The sequence below is a fragment of the Arachis duranensis genome, chromosome 1 (assembly GCF_000817695.3).
Source record: "Arachis duranensis cultivar V14167 chromosome 1, aradu.V14167.gnm2.J7QH, whole genome shotgun sequence".
In the NCBI taxonomy this organism is placed as follows: Eukaryota; Viridiplantae; Streptophyta; class Magnoliopsida; order Fabales; family Fabaceae; genus Arachis; species Arachis duranensis.
The window spans coordinates 105,471,297-105,494,151 of record NC_029772.3 but is presented as its reverse complement, the minus strand read 5'-3'; the positions used below and the strand labels follow the sequence as shown (position 1 = coordinate 105,494,151).

The following is a 22,855-nucleotide window of genomic DNA, read 5'->3' as shown; positions in this document are numbered from 1 at the left end:
AAAATTGTATATGGGTTTTTGTCGCATTATCAAAAAAGAAATGCTAGCCACTTCTTATGTTAATATTTTATTTTGTAAAGACGATTAGTGAAAATTTTTCTCAAATATGATTAAAGAGATTAAGGAGGTAACCTATGAGTAATTTTTATTATTCTTTTATGAAATCATTTATTTGTATATGTTTAAGAAATAATGATACATCTTTTTGTTTATGACATTTAAAAGACAATAGAAAAGAATAACTTTAAACAAATATTATTGTTAACAAAGATAATATGTTAAAATCTTAAAATATAATTTGGATGACTTTTTTTATTAGAAATATGACTTGAATACATTAATAAATTATAATTTATATATAATATAAGTAAGGGTATTAATGTAATTTTAATCTGGTATAATTTTCTCTCTTCTTATTTTTTCTTCCATCCAAATAAAAGAAAAATTTTCTCCTATTTTCTTTCCATCTATTTTCTCTTCATCCAAACAACACAAAAAAAATTACTTTTTGTTTCATTTTCTTTTCTGTATTTTCTTTTCTCTTATTTTCTATCTTCCATCCAAACAATGCCTTAATTTCTAAATAAAAAAATTAATCTTTTATATTTTCAATATATTAAATTGTTAAAGTTATTGTATTTATTTAACTATTAAGAGTATTATTACTTAGTAGACATGCTATTAAGAAGCTCTATCACTACTCTTTTCATAAAATCTCAATTATAATAAATATAATTTATTTGCTATTAAGTAATTATAAAATTTTATCCAAAAATTTATTTTAATACATTATTCACCCAAAAAAAAGCTATATCTTTCTTTTACTTTTGTAATTCCAATTCGTGATTATTAGCAAATAATAATAATGAGAAAAGTACTGTTGTGAAAAAAAATATAAAAAATATTAAACAGTTATCGTTGTTTTCATATGCAGCAAGCAAACTAAGAAAATATTAATGCCAAAACATAATGTTAAGCTGTAACTTTACTTTCTCTTCCGTTATGAGTGTTTCAAGAAAAACATCTCAAGGAATGAACCCAGCACTTCAAAAAACAAAAAAAATTAGTACATTCATCCGTTTACCTAACCTACATATAACATATCTCTGAAAACTATATAATTGAAGGGGAAGAACATTGTTTTCGATGCAATAATCTATTTGATTTTGATCTCTACAAGTGTAATGGCTCCACATGATGAAGTGAGATTTCATGTTAGGGTCATGGTTCAATGAAGGTTGAGTGTAGTTATAGACCTATGACTACAAAAGAGCAATAATAAACTCAAACCATTAAACACCATTTGCAGTTCTTTCAGATTGTTGTGTCAATTTTTCAAGCTCGGTGGAGCTGCTGTCCGTCCCTTTGTACCGATACCACTGTGAACATATCAGAAAGTAGCCCAAATTAACAACTTCTATAGCAGCAATGATGCAATAGAAGTTATCCAACCTCCCCTTGTTCAGATCCTCCGGCAGCCAATTCCCAGTTGCAGATCTTGCGGTGATTTGGTGGACGGTCGAAATCAGCAAAGTACTCAAATAACTTGACCCTGCATGGCCGCAGTAGTAAAGAGAGCCTGCCATGCTTCTCATGTTTTCAGGAAACTGTTTGTAGTAAAATTCGACTTGTGCAACGGACATAAATGCCTCGGCTAAACCAGCCAATGCCAGCTGAGGAATCAGCCACATACCTGACATTGATGAAATCACACCTTTTCTCGTTTCAATTCCAAGTGGTTCGGTCAGAGCCAGATTTCTCCGGTGCCGTTCAACCTTTGCAGACACTAGCATGCTGATTATAGAGAAAAAAATGCCAGTGCCCATCCTCTGGAGGAGTGTGATGCCACTCTCTCTTCGGGTGAGCTTCTGAAGCAAAGGCATGACTTTTCTGTCATAGAGAGGTAACCATATTGCCACGGTAATCATCAGGAAGACATAATAGGATGCAGCTGGGATCATGAAATTGCTACTCCCAATACGCCTGTCAGATATAAGGGCTTGGAACACTACAACAGTGTGCTGTTGGACAATAACAACAAAGTATAAAATTGATGAAACCCAGATTGGTAACACTCTCAACAAGCATTTGACCTCCTCCACTTGCTGCATACTGCAAAGACTCCAGGGATCAGCAGCAGATCCATTGGGATTTAGTTGATCTTGAGGAGTCATAATTGCTGCTTTGTCGAGGAACCTGTTAATGTACGCCACCCAGTGAACACGTCAGACCATCAATCATATTTGTTAATCATGGTAGGAATTCTTTGTGCCATTTACCTGAATTGATATGTATAGGGAAGCTTAGAATTCACTGATTTTGGAGGCAAGTAGTTGAAGAGGGAAGGATATAGATATTCTGATAGCTTCAGCTTCCTTTTCTTAGCTGCGACCACTATAACTTGCACTATACTAGTCAGAGGACTCCCACTTGGTTTAACTTTTACATACATATTCGAACCCAAAAAGAAGATTACAGAAGATAACAACATCAACGCAGCGGGAATTCCCAGACCCACTGCCCAGCTAACATTTGACTGTATATAGACAATGATTGTTAAGGATATCATTTGAGCAATGGTAAAAGTGAAAAAGTACCAATTGAAGAAGCTATTGATCCCTTTCTTCCCAGAATCTGTATTAGGATTAAACTGATCAGCCCCAAACGCCAAGTTACATGGTCTTATCCCCGCAGCTCCTATCAACAATAATCCAAGACCAGTCTTTAGAAATGTCATTTGCCCCTCTGTTGGGCCTTTGCATGTGGTGTTCTCTTCGCAATGAGGTGGATGCAGCTTCTCAATTGCTGCTGTCAGTTGTATTACTAATAAACCCTGTATTACCCAGGGGAATCTAGGAATTAGTTGCACAAATTGATAAGTTTATTTTCTTAGCAAAATGGAATCATGCGGTGATGATCTCGAATGTTTCTCAATATCATTGGTATTTCCGAATTCCGATATCCCTAACTGTATTTTGTTGCTGATAAACAAATGGAATGGAACATAATGGTTAGGGCAAGAGGCAAAATAATATACCAGAAATGAAGCCACCGTGCAGAATCCTAGAGTCTTGTAGCGGCCAAAATAGGTGTCAGAGCAGAAAGCTCCAATTATCGTAGCAAAGTTGGTGCTGCCATTGAAGATGTTGATAATATTTGTAGCTGTGATGTTTTCTAAATTGAATACTGTAGTGAGATAGACCAAGAGATTGGACAATGTACCAATAGCTCCTAGCTTCTCAAAAATCTCATTCCCTGAGTTACACAAACAAGTAATTCAAGAGAAAAAAAAACTAATCCGGACAGAACAAAGTATCATGGAAGCATTTAAGAACACAAAGATTCCACTTGCAATCTCATTCACCTATTATGAAGGGCATGACCTTCCACCCTCTATAGTTAATCTTAGGTTCGTCATCTGTTCCGCTATTTTCGTTCTTAAGCAAGATTTCCTCTTCATTATCCACAGCCTCTCTCGATGTCCTGCTCTCTCCAATATGATGCATGATCGGATGCTTCAAGCGGCCAACCTTGACAAAATGAAACCAATCCGAAGTATCATCACCCCATCTACCCAAAAACTCACTCTCTATTGCTCATTTGCAGATCTAGTCCTCAATCTATGGCAAATTTAAGTCAAAGGTTTCAACATTTTCTCCATTATTCCCTTTTTTGTTCTGATCTCATTGAATGGTCATAGTTTCAACACACTAGAAATTCATTTGCAACCTAACCCGCCTCACAACAAAGACAAATTAAAAAATATCTGTTGCATTCACAAACAAATCAACAAACAGAAAAGAAGCAAACCAAGATCACAACAAAAGTTTGTTACAGAGTTGTTGCAAGTCCCTATTCCCCCCTTAAGGCTTACATTGTACAAAATGCTGTTTCAGAATTAAAGGAAGCCAAAAAAATCCCACAAAAAGGATCAAAATTTGGTAGAGAAACAAGTCAACTCAGCACATCTTAACAGGATACGAATATGTCCAAGTAAACATACGCAAAATTGAAACCCGGAAATGAAAGTGATTAGAAAATAATAATAATTTCAGATTGGAGCAGTAACGGAAACTAAATATGAATAGAAATTACCCGAAATGAGAGAGGGTGGGAGCTGTTAGTTCATGCCGTTGAGGAACAAGACGGACTCACAGGCTTCGAAGTTCGAACTGTGAGCTCCAACACTTGACGCAAAGAGAGAGAGAGATTAGGGGGATGCGTGTCCCGTTTTTGCCGTGTAGATTAATCAAAGATTTTATTTATTTTTTTGTTATAATGTCAAAATGTCCATAACGAGGGTTATGAAAATAAATAAATAACAATAATAAGTCATTGCTACTGTGCTGAAGCCATTGTTTTCTTCACATTATACTTTAGGAAAGATTTCAAGTGGACCATTTGATTTATCGATTGATCTTAATTATAAAAAATATATATAATATATATTAATTAAAATAATTGGTACGTCGTTTTTTTTCAATACATTTAAAATATTTTTTATATTTTACAGTTTACACAATTAATACTAGTGTATATCCACTACTTAGTATGTTTTTGGATTAAAATTTGTAAACAAAAATTTGTATTAAATTAATTTTTATAAATTTAAAAAACTTATAAATTTATATAATTTAAAATTATTTGTTAACACTCTTTTATTATATTTTTTTTTCATAAATTTTCAGTATTTTTTTTAGTATTCTTTTTGTATTTAACTTGGTGAGTTAATACTCAAAATAGTTTTTGAAATTTGACTCTCAAATCAATTTGTCCTTCCAATTTTTAATTGACTCAAATTGTATTATAGGGTGGCTTAAGTTGGCCCTTTCATCCAACTTTGTCATCATGTAGTTCCTTTTCGTTAATGTATAGCTTTAGTTCCTCCTTGTAAACTCCCATATATTCTTTCAAAATGTTCTTCTAAATCTCATAATGGTTGATCGTTCACTGCAGCTCCTCAATCAATTCTTGTTCGAACTCCCGCCTCTCATCCGCCATTCTCCAGAACTAGTTGGATTCGATCTCCGCAGAGCTCTTCTCGTTCTAGAGTCGGAGAATCATGGCCATGGCCTTTTTGGCAAAGGAGGCAGCCATAATGCACTCCTTCTCGAGATCGGACCAAACGATATTAGCCTTCCGACGTTCTATCTTAACCAATTTCTTGAGAGAGATTACGTCAAACACGTCGTCCTCATTAACAATCAAGTTCTCGATCTCCAATGCTTCTACTGCCTCTCTTGAAAAGGGAAAGGGCAGTGATAGAAAGAAATTTAGTGGGTCAATTTTGGCAATAATGAACTTGAGAGGTTTTAGAAAAATGTCGTTATCGAGGATGATACGGTATTAAGATACCGTCGAAATCTCAAAAGAAGCAAAAGTGATTCTTGAAAATTAACGTCTGAATTTCACATTGAAATATGATGCATTTGAATTTGGTTTTGTTCAGTTCTGTGAATTGGTTGCCTTGGATTATTTATTCTACTTTTCTATATAATTAGTATTGGAATTAGAACTGAATCAGATAAAAAAGTTGGTTGGAAATTAGAAGTGAATATGCCGAGAAGGTTGAGGAGACGCGAGAAGCAGGAGAGGAAGACGTAGCCGCATTCGAGTTCGATGAGAAAGCTAAAGGCGCGAGCGAAAGTCATGACGGTGGAATCAGCCCAAAAGTCAGCATCTGAGGTTGAATTGAGTGAATCGTGACGCAATAACCATATTGAAGAGGAAGATGGTGGTGTGTGAGGAACATGACGAAGGATCAAGTGGCAGATGAAGAGAGAGAAAAAACTAAATATGTCACGTCATTTTTTTAGTGACAGAGTCGGATGAAAGGGCCAACTTGAATTATGTCTTAATTTTTTTGGTATAATTTGAGTCAATTAAAAATTAGAGGACAAAATTAATTTAGGAGTCAAATTTCAGTGGTCATTTTGAGTATTAACTCTTAATTTAGAATTTCTATTGGAATCAATAATTTATATTATAAAAAATATCAATAGTAAATAAAGTACATATTAATTCAAGAACACATGGTTAAAAATAGGGTAAGTCATACAAACATTCTAAATACAAGGACAAAAATAACGTTTTAAATTCAATTATTATCTTAAATCAAAAGTTTGTCGGACAAAGGACTTGTTTGTGTGAGTTTTTAAGAAAAAATCTTTTTCGAGTTATCTTTTTTTAAAAGATTTTATGAAAAAGTAAAAGTAATTTTATGTTTGGGTATTTTATGCAAAAAGATCTTTTTATTTATCAATTATGTTTGGGTAATAACAATATAAAAGTACTTTTTTGTTTATTTATTACATAAAAAACATCCCTTTTTAGGAAAAAAAGATCTTTTAAAAAAAGATGTAAATTACAGCTTCTCAAAAAAGATATTTTTCTGATTTTTCTAGTGCTTTTACTTTTACTACTAAAAATTTACCAAACACGCTAAAAAATAAAAAAAAGATCTTTTTTCATTAAAAAAAGATCTTATTTTATTAAAATAATAGCGCCCAAACAAGCACAAACTCATCTCACTCGCCAAAACCCATAAATTAAGAAGTGCAGCTTAGCGGATTTTTTTATTATAATAATATCAAATTTTTAGCCCAGCTAATTTTTTTTAATGAATTACACAAATCAACCCGACAAATTTCGGTCCATTTGTCATCTTTAATAAATATTGTCTTAATACAAACTTTCTAATATATTTATTCCTAGCATAATATTAAATATTCTTGATCTTTTAATTTAATCCAAAAAATCTACAGCAGAGTTAGATAAAATTTTACGAAAGTGTGTACTCAATCTACTAGCAAAGTTGTGTTAGGTACAATGCTAACGACTTCAAACACACTAACTCGACATACTTCAATATTGCACTGTCGAACAAATTTTTTAAACTATAAACTCAAACTCAATACTATACTTTTCTAAAGATAACATGCTTTTTTATTATTATTTATTATTAGGATAAAATATTATTTTGATTCCTAATATTTAAATTAAGTTATAATTTTGTCTATAATATTTAAAATATCTTATTTCATTTTATTTTAGTTCTCTAATTAAAATTAAATATTTTTTTTAAAAATATTCTTTCTTTCATTATAATTTTTTTATAAATAGCAACAAAAATCATTATTATAATGATCATAATGATTGTTATAGTTATTTGAGAACAAAAATGATAAAATAATAAAAAATAATAATAATAAAAAATACCAAATATAAGAAAACAATAATAACAACTCAATTAAATAATAAGAAAATTTAATTATAAATTTTTAAATTTTAACAATCTAACTAAAAATATAGGTAAATCATAAAGACTAATAAAATAATTAAATTTTATTATTATTATTTGATGGATCATTTTTTTATTTTAAAGTTTTGATAAAAAAATTAGGCCAGAAAATTTTAGTTCAAAAAAACACAATAGCCAGAACAGTACTAACCAAGTCCAGAACATCGTCCCTCACTTAACTCTCTAACAACTCAATGGACAAAAAAAAACTCTCTAACAACTTCTTTTTCTAATCTAAAATAACATCATAGATTCAACAAACACAAACAATTATAAAAAAGAATGGTTCTAAGAAGAGTAGAAGAAATATAAAAAATATTCAATTTGAAAACAACCTTTTTCTTGACAAATTTGAAAAGGAGCTTGCGGCAGAATTAGAAGTTATTCATGAATAAGAATAAATTTTTTGACTTTAAAAATCGCTACAAAAATGGATAGTAGATGGAGATCGAAATACTAATTTTTATCATATCAAAACTTTGATTAGAAGAAGAAAAATAAAATTCTCAAGTTGAGGGATGGAATGGGTAATTGGTGCGATGAACCAAAAGCTTTAAAAGAAATGGTTTTAGTTTTTTTTAAAGAACTTTATAGAAATGAAGAGAATGAAGAAACTTTTATCTATACAACTGGTTCCTACTCTGAGATGGGGGCCGATCATAGAGCTGGTATGGATGTGATCTCTTTGAGAGAAGAAATTAAAAATTCCGTTTTTCAAATGGGATCTTTGAAAACTCCTAGTGAGAATGGATATCTGTCTCTATTTTATAAAGAGCATTGATCTCTTATTTAAGATTCGGTGGTCTCATTCCTCACTCTATTTTATAAAGAGCATTGATCTCTTATTTAAGATTCGGTGGTCTCATTCCTCACTAATGTGTGGAGAACTCCTTCCAAGATCAAGGAGATTAATCAAACTTTGATTGTCTTAATCTCTAAAATTTAGCAACCGCGATAGATATCATAGTTCCGTCTCATTGCTCTCTGTAATATTATATATAAAGCTTTGGCTAAAATATTAGTGGAAAGAATCAAGCCCACCATGATGAACCGTATTGTCCCAAATCAATCCAGATTTGTGGAAGGGCATATGATTCTTAATAATATTATCATTGCCAAGAAAATGGTTCATAAGATGAGAAAAATGAAGGAAAAAAAATGCTTCATAGCAATTAAGACTGATTTCAAAAAGACATAAATCGGTTAAGTTGAAATTTTGTATCAAGATATTTGACTGAGTTTGGAATCCCTAATCACATGAACACTGTTATCAAGGAATGCATGTCTTCTATTTCGTATAGTATTCTTTGGAACGGGTGCAAAGTTGATAGATTCTTTTCAAAAGGGAGTCTAAGACAAAGTGACCCTCTGTCATCATACCTTTTTTTATTGCTATAAATAAGCTTTCACAATTTATTGAGAAAAAAGTGCAACCGAAAAATTGAAAAGCGATCATGGCTAGAAATAAAGAATCATTCATCTCTTACCTTCTTTTTGCTAATGATCTCCTCTTTTTTACTGCAACTTCCTATGAACAAATAAAAATCATTCTGAAGTGTTTAGATAATTTTAGAGTCGTCTCTGGTCTGAAGGTTAGTGCAGCAAAAATATCCATCTTTTTCTCAAAGAATGTGGATAAAAATACTAGAGAAGATATCATCAAAATTAGTGAGTTTGAAGAAACCACAAACATTGGAAGATACCTGGGAGTCATGCTAATGAACAGTGAAAAAGGCAAGGAGCGTTTAAAGGGCACCCTTGATAGAGGAGTGACAGCAAAACTAAAGGGTTAGAAAGCTAGTTTCTTATCAATGGCAGGTAGAGTGACTCTTGCTGAATCAGTGATTGGATCGGCGGTCAATTTTGATATAGATCACTCTCTATTACCAAAAGGGATATGCAAGAAAATTGAGAAGTTTCAGAGAAATTTTATTTGGGATGAAGAAGAAGGGAGAAGAAGTTTACATGTGGTGGGATGTGAAACTATATGTAAACCAAAAAATTTGGGAGGTCTGGGACTCAGGAATTTATCTATTGTGAATAAGGATTTCATGATGAAGAATATCTGACTCATGATAATTGAAAAAGATGAATTATGGGTAAGAATCCTCAATGACATCTATGGTAGAAATCAGGATATTTTGCAGGCGATGATTAGTAAAACTAATGATTCTTCGATGTGGAGAGACATGACAAAGTTGTGGGATGAATTTAAGAAACATCTTGTAGTTTTTTTAGGAGATGGCCAATCAACTAATATTTGGAAGGGTTCTTGGATTAGAGGAAGCCCACCTCTTATTCAATGTATAATTGCACCGATTGAAGATAACATAATCAACATAAAAGTAGTTGAAGCAATTAAGGAAGGCCAAAACTAGAACTATGAATTACTGGAACAATATGTTTTAGGTGACATTTTACAAAGAATTAGAGTTATACTTTCTCCTGATAATAACTTGGGAGAAGATAGTATCATTTGGAACTTAACCAAAGATAAACAATACACCATATCAAGCAATTATAATGCTCTAACGTGTCATAGAGAGCCAACAGATCAAGCCTGGGACATCATATAGAGGTGGCAAGGCTCTTAACGTATAAAACTTTTTATTTAGATGACACTTCATCAAAGACTAATGACAGATAGAGGAGAGCTAGGCTTGTTGGAGCCAGTCTGGATTGCCACAGATGTACCAAAGAGACTAAGACTCTCTTGCATGTATTGCGGGATTGTCTGGTGGCATCTCGAACCTTGGCAAGCATCGTACACCCATAGCATCTTTAACTCTTTTATATAGCTCCCTTCAACTTCTGGATCCATTGAAACTTGATAATGGATATCAAAAAAGCCAATAACCTTAAATAATAGAGGATAATTTTCATGATAACCTGTTGGTGGCTGTAGAGATGGAGGAATAAGGAGATTTTCTCCTCCGCATTTCAAAGGCCAACTAACATAGTTCCTGTGATCCTGAATTATGCCAACATGATTTTGGTAACTTTTGGAAAGCAGCCATTGAGGAACAAGAAGGTTCAGAGAAGAGAAGTATTAATTGATTAGAAGCATCCTCCAAAAAATTAGGCTAAGTTAAATTCGGATGGGGCTACGAAGGAAATCCAGGAAAAGTAGGGTGTGAAGGCTTGATTAGAGACCATCAAGGACGATGGGTGGCTGGATTTATGGTCTTAGTGGACACTTGCACAACCTTTCAAGCGGATCTATGGGGATGTATCATGGTTTAAGAATAGCTTGGAATTTAATACTTGTTGTGGAATTAGATTCATAAGCGGTGATTTCTACCATGTGTGGGAAAGAGAAAAAGGAGAACCACCCAGATCAATTGGTGAGAAGAATTATACAATTTCTGGATAGAAACTAGATTATCAGAATTCAACATGTGTATAGAGAGAAAACTCATGGAGCTAATTTCTTGGCGAAGGAGAGCTTGAAATTATCGACGGGATGCATATTCATAGATCAATCCCCAACTATGTTTTTTTTTTGTCGATGAATTGGACAACCCCCAATCCTAGTATCCCGTGAAATCTTTGTAGTGTAATCTTTTCTTTTCTTTGGTCTTCCGGCCCATATATTACCAAAAAGATAACATAAACAGAGAAGCAATAGACCTTTTTCCATGAAACTAGAAGGAGCTACTTCGTTCTTAGCCTCATCGCCAGAGGGAATTAGGATCCTACACTCTGCTTTCTTGTTGCTACTATGGCCATCATGGATGGCTTCCATCACTACGACTCTAATGATAGGTATTCATATTTATGGTTATGCCGATGGAAAGAAAAATTATGAGAGATGGGTGATAGCGAATTAACGACTCGGAGTGCTACTTGGAGTAAACTTTTGTTGCTGGCTTCCTTCTCCATGATCTTCGGCACCTTCCTCGGTGGATTTAGGCTCCAATTTTTTGGCGAAATTCCACGCTCCTTCATCTCTGGAATGACATGTGCTAGTTGATTCTCCTACCATGGTGTCCAAGTAAAGTCACATAGAGGAAGTTCATGGTTCAAATATTGGATATCTTGAATAATGGCATCTATCTCCCAGTAATCATTTTCGTTCTTGATCGCCTCCACTAAAATAAAATTAATTAAGATTAAATCAAGTGATGGTATGGGAGACAAAAATGAGAACCTAACCTGACTTTCTCTCAAAATCATGAAAAATTGTGTCAATACAAAAAATGACTTTGCTAGATAATCAATTAGGATATCAACCGACTGATGCATGAGCATCTTTAGTAGTTTTATTTGTTACTCTTTGAATAAAGTTAGTGATTTTCTTGTTATAATTGAGATTTTTGTGCTTTAATCAATGTTTCTTGGAGTTGCTTTGTGATTTGATATGATTAGGAAGTTATTGAAAGATTTTAGGCAAAAATAAAGAAGGAGAAAGACAACCAAAGAAGCCCTTAGGATAACCAAAGAAGAAGGCATACAAAAGAAAGCAACCTCCCAGGGAACCAAGAATTGAAGACAAGTACAAAGAGAATTTGTGTATATTGTCACCATGTCCTCTTCATATTCGAGTGAGCATAACTTGATCTACAAAGGTCCAAATGAGCAGTTCCAACAGCATTAGAAAGCCAACTTTCAGAACTTTCCAACGATATATAATAGTCTATAGTGGACATGCGTCTAACGCAGCCTTCTCATGTATTGAATGCATCCCCATCTTAAGCGCAAGCTTTCCTGTGCCTTACTTGCCTTCCCTGTGCCTCACTTGCCTTTCCTACGTCTCACGCAGCCTCTAAACCTCACTTCCAGGGGATACCCTCTCTCCTTGTGTCTCATGCAAGCTTGCCTACGTCTCACGCAGCACTCCAGAGACCTCCAAGATCTTAAATTTGGGCCTGCGTTTCACGCATGCCACCTTGCGTCTAACGCATGGCTTGGACCACCTCCAAGGACATCTCATTCTTTCACTAATCTCTCCAACTTCAAGTGCTCTCTTTGACTGGCTCAAGATTAAGTTAAAGTCCATGATTTCAACTAAGCAAGACATCAAGTTTTGGACTTCAAATTACAAGAAAGATCACTAATTAGTTAAGAGTCATTAAGAAAAGATTTGATTTTATTTTGATTTAGTTTGAATTTAAATTCTAGGTCATTGTTTAGGTTTTAAAGTAGTCCTAAACTTTGTCTACGGGCACCCCAATTTCCACCACACTTTACATTTTTATTTCCATTCCACCATAAGCAACTAATCTCCTTTGTTAAGGATATGAGCTATGTTCATCTTTTTATGGATTATTAATCTAAGTGTTTTACTTTATTTGAGGTTTATACTTTGATCTATTTTATGATTGAATTTTCGTTCTTCATCCCTAAAGATTTAGAATTATTGAAAGATATTCTAACTCCGTTTTGGATTCTAAATATTGTTTTGGAAAAAGTAATATTGGAATTAGCTCTAAAACTCTTTCTCACGACTTTTTGATTTAACTAGAAATAGTGTTTCAAAGAGTGTGCGGCACTTTGTGATTTTCAATTGCTCTAACTTGAACAAGTGACATAAAATTTGGATTGAAAACTTTTGGAAATCATTGCTTCTCGTAAGTTTCAATTATTTAGGACTACTTTGGATAAGTGACATAAAATTCAACCTAAGGACTATTCTTGAATCTTATTTGAAACTAAATCAGTTTTGTGCTTAACCTCTTTTTTTAAATAATTGACTAAGAAATTAGTTATTGATTAGGTTAAAGAGAAATTGAATTGCCAAGGAATTGGAATTTGATTATTTATGATTTGTCGTGAACAATCTTTGCATGCTTCAAATAAATGAACACAATGATTGTTTTTCTAAAGAGTGAATATGTTTAAAAACCTCAACATCCTCACCATCACTATTCTCATTCACTCACTGTTTGCTATTTTATTGCCTCTATTTACACATTTGTCATAATTCCTCATTCATTCCTTTGTTTCTTGATTTGTCTAATTAGAATAGTCAATTAATCATTCCTCATGTTTAACAAAAGAAACATACTAAGTTTAATAAAAAAAATCCAATTTTTAACAAAAAAATCCCACAATTACCTTTGAATGTATTCGTTGTAATAGGCAACGAGGGAGTTCTTTGTCGACCTTTCATGACAATCGACTCATGGGAAGAGAGGCCGGCATAGGGCTGATGGACGGTGTGGTTGGGCATGGCGCAGCGACGGACTACTGAGAAGAGACGCTGTTGTTGACATAGGTGGGCGTGGTTGTTGACATCATCTTCGACGAGGAGGAAACGCGGGAGGTTGCCTTGTTGGGAGAACGGTCATCACTGGGTCGAGGCGGGCAGTCAAGTTGCACGGGACAGCGACGACGCGTGGGACTCCTTTTGTGGGGGTTGTGGTCATTGTTGCCATCGAGATGACACGCAGTCTTGCTGTTGTGGTGAGAGAGTTGTCGGCACCGGTTGGGAGGCGGCTGTGCAACCGCATGATCCAAAGTGACAACGTGAGTGAAAGTGGAAGAGAAAGGTGAGTGGGTGTGCAGTTCTTTTTTTAATTTTATTATATGAAAGTGAAAAGTGAAACTAGGTTTAGGTTTGGGTAGGGTGTGGGGTGGTTTTTTATATTATTGGACCTTTTTTGTTGCGACTTACATTGTATTTGCCAGAGTTAGCTGGCTCCAGTGTTGATGGTCCCAAAACGTCTGGATTATTAAATGGTCCTAGTAATAAAATATGTTTTTTTAAGTATTTTAATAATTGTGAAATAGTCCTTAGTTAATTTTTTTTTGTAATTGACCATTCATATATTATTTAATTTTAACATTTACTCGATATTTTATTTTTATTATTATATATTTCATGATATATTTTACCTTTAAAATTCTATCATTAAGTTTTACGAAGATCAATCTTAAAATCAATTTTATTTTAATTTAAAAAATTTAGTTTTATCTTTTTCAATCTTAAAATTACTAATTTCATAATCTATTCATCATTAATTTATTTTTCAATTATCTAATTTTATAAGTGTAATTGTTTATGAATCTCTCTACTATGATTGTCAATTTTTTTTGCACCGATGATCATCGTTTATAAATTAGCAGGTATACGATCTTTGAAGTTGAAGAAATTATAATATGTAAAAAATCAGTCAATTTTTCATTGAAGAAATCAGTTGATTAGTAATTAGAAATCTTCTCTTTTAAATTGTTTAAAAAACAATCGATTGGTTCGTGATGAATATTTTTTAAAATTGCTTGTAAAGTAAGAAATTCCAAAAATTGATTGATTAGTTAAAATTTTTTTTATAACAATCGATTATTTTGTGAAAAAAAAAACTTACTTTTTGTGCAATTGAATCGATTTTATTATCCATTCAATTAAGGGAGATTCTATGATCCTTACTCAAAAAATTAACATAACATGCTGTCCTTATGTGTTAATTATGTGTTAATTGTTGAGAATTATTAGAGACTATTTTTTTTAAATAAAAAAGGGAAAAAAGATTAAATTAAAGTAATATAACAAAAATTTTATTATAATAGTTTATTATAATAATAAAAATTTTGAGAAATTTTTTAAATAAATTAATTAAATATTTTATTTATCAAAATATATTATTATAAAAATATTTATTAATTAATGTAATATTATTTATTCCATTTAAATTAAAAAGAAAATGTATATACATATATTTCATTTATATTATAAATAAAATAATATAAACAAAATATTAAAAAAGTCTATTAATGTCTGAAATAATAATAAGTATAAAATTAATTAAAATAATAAATATTTGATATTTTTATTATAAAATTGTTAAAACATAAAACCTAAATGAGTTATGTAAATCGATTTTACTTTTTAAAATAATCCAAAATAAACTATAAATACGATCTTTTTAGTTATCCAATAGTTTATTCACAACAGCATCATGAATAAAAAAAGAATAAATTATTATTTATTAAAATTATATTAATTTAATAAAATTAAAAATTATTCAACAAAATTATTTATTATATCATTTCAATAATTTTATCAAATTTAATTTTAATGAATATAAAATTAATTTATATATTTTGTGAATTAAAATATCAATGCTTGAATCTTTTATATTGAAGTTTATAATGATTAATCAAATTATTTAAGTTTAATTATTTTTTATGATAAAAAAATAAAACGAGAACTCATATTATATTTGTACAAAAAACAACTCTAAAAAAATGATATAAGATCAATAGTTTAGATCTAAGTATTAATTCCTCGCTCGTAAGCCATATTTTTTTTGTCGAACTTAGGATGTAAACAAGATACATATTAATTTTTTTTAGCCAATTTTATTTAAAGTGTAAATAAGATATTTATATATCTATTTAATTTTTATGATAGACTATTGAATAACTAAAAAGACATTGGTTTATTTTGTCTCTCTACTGTATTCCTCATTTGCTATTCAAAAACTACAAATCATTCATGGAATATTCCTTATTTTAGTAGTTCATGATCAACATTATCTTAAATCAACTTGAATCAGTCCATACCATCTTTTTGTTCTGATAAATTGGAAGGTTTACAATAAAAGCATCTTAAAACATCCAAAGAAAAACACCAGATTTGTCATTCTATTTTTTTTTTTTTTCTTAAACCAAAAATTAAATATTATGGCACATCCTCTATCCAAGGGAATTTTCCTTCAAACACCATTAACCATTATACACCATTAACACTCCTTTCATATTTTTTAGATACATGATCAAGTTCAATGCTACTACTGTTATCATTGTTACCATCACCAACCCCTTTGTACTTATACCACTTGGCACATACTATAAAGTAACACAAATTAATCACTCCAACACCAGCAATTATGAAATAAAAGTAATCTAATCTCCCTTTGTTCAAATCCTGAGGCAACCAATTCCCAGTTGCAGATTTCTGTGTCACTTTATGAATAACTGAAATCAGCAAACTACTCAAATAACTTGATCCAGCAAGGCCACAGAAGAATAGTGATCCTGCAAGGCTTCTCATGTTTTCTGGAAACTGTTTGTAGTAAAATTCAACTTGTCCAACCAATGTGAATGCTTCAGATAACCCTGCTAGTGCTAATTGAGGGATTAGCCATGAACCTGACATTGAAGAGATTGCACCTTTTCTTGGCATAATTCCTAGTGGTTTTGTTAGAGCCATTGTTCTTCTTTGCTCTTCAACAATACCAGATACTATCATGCATAGTATTGAGATGAACATTCCAATTCCCATTCTTTGGAGAAGTGTGAATCCACCTTCTTTCTTTGTTACCTGTTACAATAAAGATAAATAGTTATCACTGCTAGGAATAGAAAAGGTTCTAGAATCTTTCTGGCTTGGTTATAATTTTTAACATTACTTACCCTTTGAAGAAGAGGCACAACTTTCCTGTCATAGATTGGAATCCATATTGTCAAGCTAAGCATGGTGAAGATGGTGTAGGAGGCGGCCGGGATCTGGAAATTGGAGTGGAATAATTGCCGGTCGGATTGAAGGGCTTGGAACACCAGCATGGTGTTCTGTTGGACGAGTGCGACGTAGTAGACTATGCCTGAAAGCCAAATTGGGATCACTCTTAGCAAGCATTTGAGTTCTTCCACTTGCTGTATGCTGCAAAGGTTCCAAGGATCAGATGCAGATCCATCCTGGTTTATATGATCTTGTGGGGTTACAATTGCAGCTTTGTCAAGGAACCTGTTAAAAATCTCAACATTTCAGAACAAATCACTTGACATGTTCAAAATTTATGTATCTTTTTTAGAAGAATCTCTTACTCTTAGTTACCTGAATTGACATGTGTGAGGAAGCTTGGAATTGATAGAGTGTGGAGGCATATAATCAAAAAGTGAAAGCAATGGATCCTGATCAGGTAAATTCAATCCCCTTTTCTTGAAAGAAACAACCACCACTTGAACAATACTAGTTACAGGGCTACCAGTTGCTTTAACCTTCACATATGACTTGCTTCCCAAGTAATAAACGACACACGAAAACAGCATCAATCCGGCAGGGATTCCGAGCCCCACAGCCCAGCTCACATTGGACTGAATATACACAATCAATGACAGAGACACCATCTGTGCAAATGTGAATGTGAAAAAGTACCAATTGAAGAAGCTATTGATTCCTTTCTTTCCTGACTCTGTGTTTGGGTTGAATTGATCTGCTCCAAATGCTAAGTTACATGGCCTTATCCCTGCAGCTCCAACGATAAGGAGCGCAAATCCGGCCAGTAGGAACGTCATTTGGCCGGCGTTTGGTCCTTCGCATATGGTGCTAGAGTTTCCACATTGTGGTGGATGCATGGTCTTGATTGCCGCTGTTAGTTGTATGGTAAGCAAGCCCTGTTTGGAGATACAAACATGAAGTAAATGCATGTTTCAAAGTGAAATTTGTATAATCTTTATTTTTGATATGGTCTTTTAACATATATCTTGTGGTGATTTCAATTCAATTAATGTAAATATGTAGTTATGTGAATTTGAACAGGATGCGCATACGTCGGCCAGGCCCAGATGTGCATTGGCCTAGCCTTGGTGCACATATGCTAGGCCAAGGTGCACGCGGGCCAGGCCTTCATGCTCGCCGACTAGGCCTTAATAACTAAATTCACATTTAGTTGTACTTGTACTGCAATCCACCACCATGTGATTTTAGTGATGAACTTGCTATTAGGTTTTTGAATTCCATTTTGTGTAAAGTGATATATCTTTGGTTTATTTGGATCTTTTTGAGTTAACTACTATCCACCAATGATTAAATTGAATTAGGGAATAAAGTGATTTCCAAAGTAAGATACTTAAAAGTATGTATTACATACACTTAAAAATGAATACAATATTAGATTAAATTAATACCAGAAAGGAGGCAACAGTGCAGAATCCAAGAGTCTTGAAGCGACCAAAATATGTGTCACATAGAAAAGCTCCAAGCAAGGTTGATAAACTTGCACTACCATTGAAGATGTTGATGATGTTTGTAGCAGTGATACTATCCAAGTTGAACACTGTTGTAAGATACACTAGCAGGTTTGCTAAGGTTCCAATTGTTCCCAGCTTCTCAAAGGTTTCATTTCCTGCATGAATTTGATTTAATAATAATGTAACAAAGAAGCTAACCTAAGTTTATTTGACTTGCTTACCAATGATGAAGGGCATTACTTTCCATCCCCTGTATGTAATCTTGTTATTTGACTCGTCTTGGTTTGTAATAACAACACTTTTCTCATTGTTTTCTAGGCTTTTCCTCTCATTTTTTTCTTCCATGGTTTCTTTTTTGCCAACAAGGTTCATGGATATGGGAATTGCTATTTAAGAAAGCCAAAGAAGAATGAGGATGAAAAGATTAGAAGCTCTGAAGTGATGGAGAGAGATCTAAACCACATAAGTAATTCCTTTCTTTCTTTCTTTCTTTCTTTCTGTTCTTTTGGACACTAGCAGTGTTTAATTTATTTTCTCAGTAGCTTGTTATGAATTTATAGGTGTGAAGCGCAGTTTTATTTTATTTTTTGTTTTGCGTTATATTTTCGATTGAAAAAATGATATCATATACTTATTTTTTTTAAATTAATAGGTCAAAAATTAAATTTAAACTTTATTTAACAATTTGTCATTAATCAGTATATTACTATATACGCAAAGTAGAATACGGGAGACTCTAATTGAAGATTTCGTTCTATCTAATAATAAAAAGAATATGAGTCGATTTAGTATATTATGTAAAATAAATAATTCTATTTTTTTCCCTTTAAATTTTGGTGTCAATTTAGCAGCCATGAAAAAAGAGGGGCATGGAGGATTTGAGATTGAGAGGGCCTCACCTTCTTCTCATCTTCTCATTGTGGGTCTCACCCTTTAACTACAATAATTTGATAAATTTACACTTTTCCCTAAAAAAAAATTTCTTTCTATTAACTAAAAAAAGTCAAAGGGTAATGTTTTACTAACATAAGTTCTCAAGACATCCATTGCCAGATTAAGAAATTTAAGTTGGAATCTAAAAATTTGTATAATTAAATATTGTATTATATATTTAGTGTTGTTGGTTTCTTTTATTATTTCTAATAAAATTTTATTAAAAAATGATAAATAGATTTTTGACTTTTTGATTTGCAGATATTTAAATTTTTAAAAATTTAAAAATATATTTAAATTCTTGATATTTTTAAAATTTGGACATATCGATCCCTCATATTTACTTAGGTCAGTCAGACTCAATAAAAAAATCAAATATGACTCCTGTTGTCCTGATCTAGTTGATAGGGATATACATGTGAGAAAGTTTTAAAAATAGGACAAATTAAACCCAAGGATCAATGTGTCTAAATTTTAAAGAACTTAAATGTATTTTTAAATTTTCAGAAACTTAAATGTCTGTGAACCAAAAAGTCAGCATATTAAAAAATATTTTACTTAATATGTTATAATTTATAAAAAAATAAATAAAGTTTAAAATAAATTAACTTTATATATATATTCTTAATACTTTCAATTAGAAATTATTATAAAAATTAAAATATTTTTATATAATAATAGATGTAAGAATTTAAAAAACTAAAAGATAAAAGAAATAATAAAAAATTATTGAACAAAATGATTTGACCTATAAAAATATATTGTTATTAGTGGAAAAAAGCTAATAAGATTTAAAAAGTAAAAAATGAGATTTAAACTTAGGTTTTGCAGTATAAAAGGTTTACTAGAAAATTATTAGAATAGTAAGACTATCATTAATTTTTCTTATACCGTCTAATTTATAATGAAAGCTTGAAATCTATTAGTCTTAAAAGATATATTTTTCTCATTTTTTTATAATGAATTCAATCTTTATCGTTAGATGAGATTTGATAAAAAAAAAATAATAAATAAACTTGAATATAAAAACACACAAAATAAAAAAGAATAATCATACGAAGCCGTAGATAACACACATGTATGATGACCCTAGTGAATATTGGACTTGAATCAAACAAGACGAGTGGTTGAAACAATGTAATCTCACACGCTTCTTTTAACCAAAGTGATTAGATATTGCTTGTTTAATTTGATAATGATTGAATGAATGCTTATATCACCTTAAACTTTCGTGGAATGAATGACTCAAATCCTATACACACTTCACTCACACGTGACATACTCGTGCAAACAATAATTGTTCCATCCTTTTCGTTTCAAAATATATATATGTTCATGGTAAATTTTATAGTGCTTATAAATTAGTGTCTAAATTTTATTTAACTTACTTTTTATAATAATTTTTAAATATTTAATAATTATTTATTTTTATATTTTTAAATTTAAATATTAATTTTTAACTCTTTTTAATAAGTTACGTAAATATTTTTACGCACTATAACAATCACCTATGTTCATTTGTCAAAACCACGTGTGTTCTGACCAAATTTTGAGATCATTGGTAAGAAGATATTGTTTCATGTGAGCTGTTCGATTATTGCATCATCACTACAACATTAACAAACAAAAACGCTATCAAAATAAGTAGTGAGACTCGCGCGGAGAAAGTTATTACCCTTTTCCCCTTCATTGAACAAAAAAAAGAAAAAAGAAAAAAAGAAAACTTATGTCTTTTATTTGAGTCCATACATTCACTTATGCATTTGTGTCATTATGTGTGTTCCGTGTGTGAAAGTAAGATAATTAGATTAGATATTGTTCATACCTTATCCTAATATTAAGGCCTAGGTCTAAATGAGCCAAAAGAGTTCAATTTAAAGATTGGTCTATGCTACTTGCGACTTCCCCAGAATAGGTCGGATTCTACTTTAAGAAAGTCGAGACCGAAGGTTAGCTGGCAGATAACACTTATTCAAATAAATAACTGTCTCTAAAATCTCGCAACCCACTTCTAGGAGCCATATCTCAACTTTCCTAAGATAAAGGAACGGTTATGTACCTTAAAAGGTGGAACTACTCCAACGGTGGTTATTGGTTCGCCACTATAAATACACTGACACCCCTCATGTATCTCTAAGTTCCAATATATTTAAACCTGCTATAAACCCTTTGCTGACTTAGGTATCGGAGTGTCTTTACAGGTACCACCCCCCATTCCTTCACACACACAAGTCGGACGGCAGCTCCCTAACACAATCCAGGTCGAAGATCTCCTCCTCCAGACGTTTGAGCCAACCTTACAAGGCCAGCCCATTAATCTCTGGTTACTCATCGTAACATTGGCGCAGTTGTCGGAGAACCGAGAGATCAACCAGTGATGGCAGACGACTTGCACGAAGATGAAAACACAGCGTCTGATTCTGAGCAAGAGAATCGGGACGTTGATAATAATGATAAAGCGATAGTCACTCACCAAGGGGTGACTAACCAGCACAAAGAAGGAACCTCAGGGGTGAAGGACCCAAAGAAAAACTCCTCTGAGGGGCATGAATCAGGAAAAGAAGGACAACCCCATGCAACTGACTTCATGGGATTGTTCTATGGCCACTAGGGACGACGGGAGCAGTTGGAACAAGAATTGGAGCGACAACGAGAAGCGAAGAGGAATTTGAGAAGCGAGATTGAACGACAAAAAGAGCTTGAAGAAAAGCTCCTAAGACTAGAATCCGCTCTCCGAAGTCAAAAATCTCGTAGTGACCGAGAAGATTCTCCCTTGAGAGGAGAAAACCCATTCAGTGAGGACATAATGAGGGCAAAAGCTCCAAGGAACTTCAAAAGCCCTGATATGGACCTCTACGATGGAACTACTGATCCAAATCATCATTTAAGCAATTTTAAAAGTCGGATATATTTGGCCGACGCTTCTGATGCTACTCGTTGCAAGGCTTTCCCGACAACTTTGACGAAAGCAGCGATGAAGTGATTCGATAGTCTTCCCCCAAGGTCGGTCACCAGCTTCGACGACCTCTCGCGAAAGTTTCTGATGCGATTCTCCATCCAGAAGGACAAAGTAAAGCACGCACCGAGTCTCTTGGGAGTAAAACAGGAGGTTGGAGAACCTTTGAGGGACTACATGAAAAGGTTCAACAATGCGTGTTTGGAGATCCAAGACCTGCCCACGGAGGCAGTAATTATGGGCCTAGTAAATGGACTCCTAGAAGGTCCATTCTCCCAATCTATCTCGAAAAGGCACCCGACCTCCCTGAGTGATGTATAGGAAAGAGCCGAGAGGTACATCAACATGGAGAAAAATGCCAGGCTTCGAGAGCCAAGTTGGCGACCTGGGCACTCTCACTCATTAAAAGAGAAAGAGAGAGAGAGCCCAAGAAAAAAGAAGAAGTCGGCCTTGAAAGGCCTAGGAGATATCACTCTTATACTCCTCTACGAGTTCCCTAGTTGATGTCTACAGGAAAATTTGTCATACTGAAAGACTACCTCCCCTAAGACCCATCAAAAATAAAAGGGGGGAAGTCGGGACGATTACTGCGAGTACCATAAACTAAATGGTCACTCAACAAATGATTGTTACGACCTCAAAAATGTGATAGAAAAGCTGGTCAGAGAAGACCAGCTGGACAGATATCTCATGGAAAGGTCGGACCATCATGGCAAGAGAAAGCGAGATGACAAGGATCGAAGAGATCCACC

At 32.9% G+C, this 22,855-nt stretch overlaps 2 protein-coding genes across 2 annotated transcripts; both read right to left on the bottom strand.

The window, feature by feature from the left end:
* Positions 1 to 1,049: 1,049 nt before the first annotated feature.
* On the bottom strand, positions 1,050 to 4,258 carry LOC107467604 (protein NRT1/ PTR FAMILY 2.11). The gene is made up of 5 exons (XM_016086745.3): positions 4,096 to 4,258; positions 3,365 to 3,530; positions 3,038 to 3,255; positions 2,280 to 2,833; positions 1,050 to 2,196 (listed from the first exon to the last, which is right to left on the bottom strand). Exons 2-5 carry the CDS (start codon positions 3,504 to 3,506, stop codon positions 1,293 to 1,295), a joined length of 1,818 nt encoding a protein of 605 aa, XP_015942231.1. The 5' UTR covers positions 3,507 to 3,530; positions 4,096 to 4,258; the 3' UTR covers positions 1,050 to 1,292.
* An 11,665-nt stretch (positions 4,259 to 15,923) lies between these two features.
* Positions 15,924 to 18,739, bottom strand: LOC107467616 (protein NRT1/ PTR FAMILY 2.9). Its single transcript, XM_016086754.3, has 5 exons — positions 18,436 to 18,739; positions 18,152 to 18,369; positions 17,079 to 17,638; positions 16,658 to 16,988; positions 15,924 to 16,565 (listed from the first exon to the last, which is right to left on the bottom strand). The coding sequence occupies exons 1-5, from the start codon at positions 18,584 to 18,586 to the stop codon at positions 15,975 to 15,977; spliced, it is 1,851 nt and encodes a 616-aa protein (XP_015942240.1). The 5' UTR covers positions 18,587 to 18,739; the 3' UTR covers positions 15,924 to 15,974.
* Between the last annotated feature and the right edge of the window lie 4,116 nt (positions 18,740 to 22,855).

Coding starts and splice junctions, on each gene's coding strand:
- LOC107467604 (XM_016086745.3), bottom strand. CDS start 3,506: ATGCATCATATTGGAGAGAGCAGGACATCGAGAGAGGCTGTGGATAAT. Junction 3,256..3,364: donor GGTCATGCCCTTCATAATAG/GTGAATGAGATT, acceptor TGTGTAACTCAG/GGAATGAGATTTTTGAGAAG. Junction 2,834..3,037: donor GCACGGTGGCTTCATTTCTG/GTATATTATTTT, acceptor TGGGTAATACAG/GGTTTATTAGTAATACAACT.
- LOC107467616 (XM_016086754.3), bottom strand. CDS start 18,586: ATGAACCTTGTTGGCAAAAAAGAAACCATGGAAGAAAAAAATGAGAGG. Junction 17,639..18,151: donor GCACTGTTGCCTCCTTTCTG/GTATTAATTTAA, acceptor ATCTCCAAACAG/GGCTTGCTTACCATACAACT. Junction 16,566..16,657: donor TTGTGCCTCTTCTTCAAAGG/GTAAGTAATGTT, acceptor TTATTGTAACAG/GTAACAAAGAAAGAAGGTGG.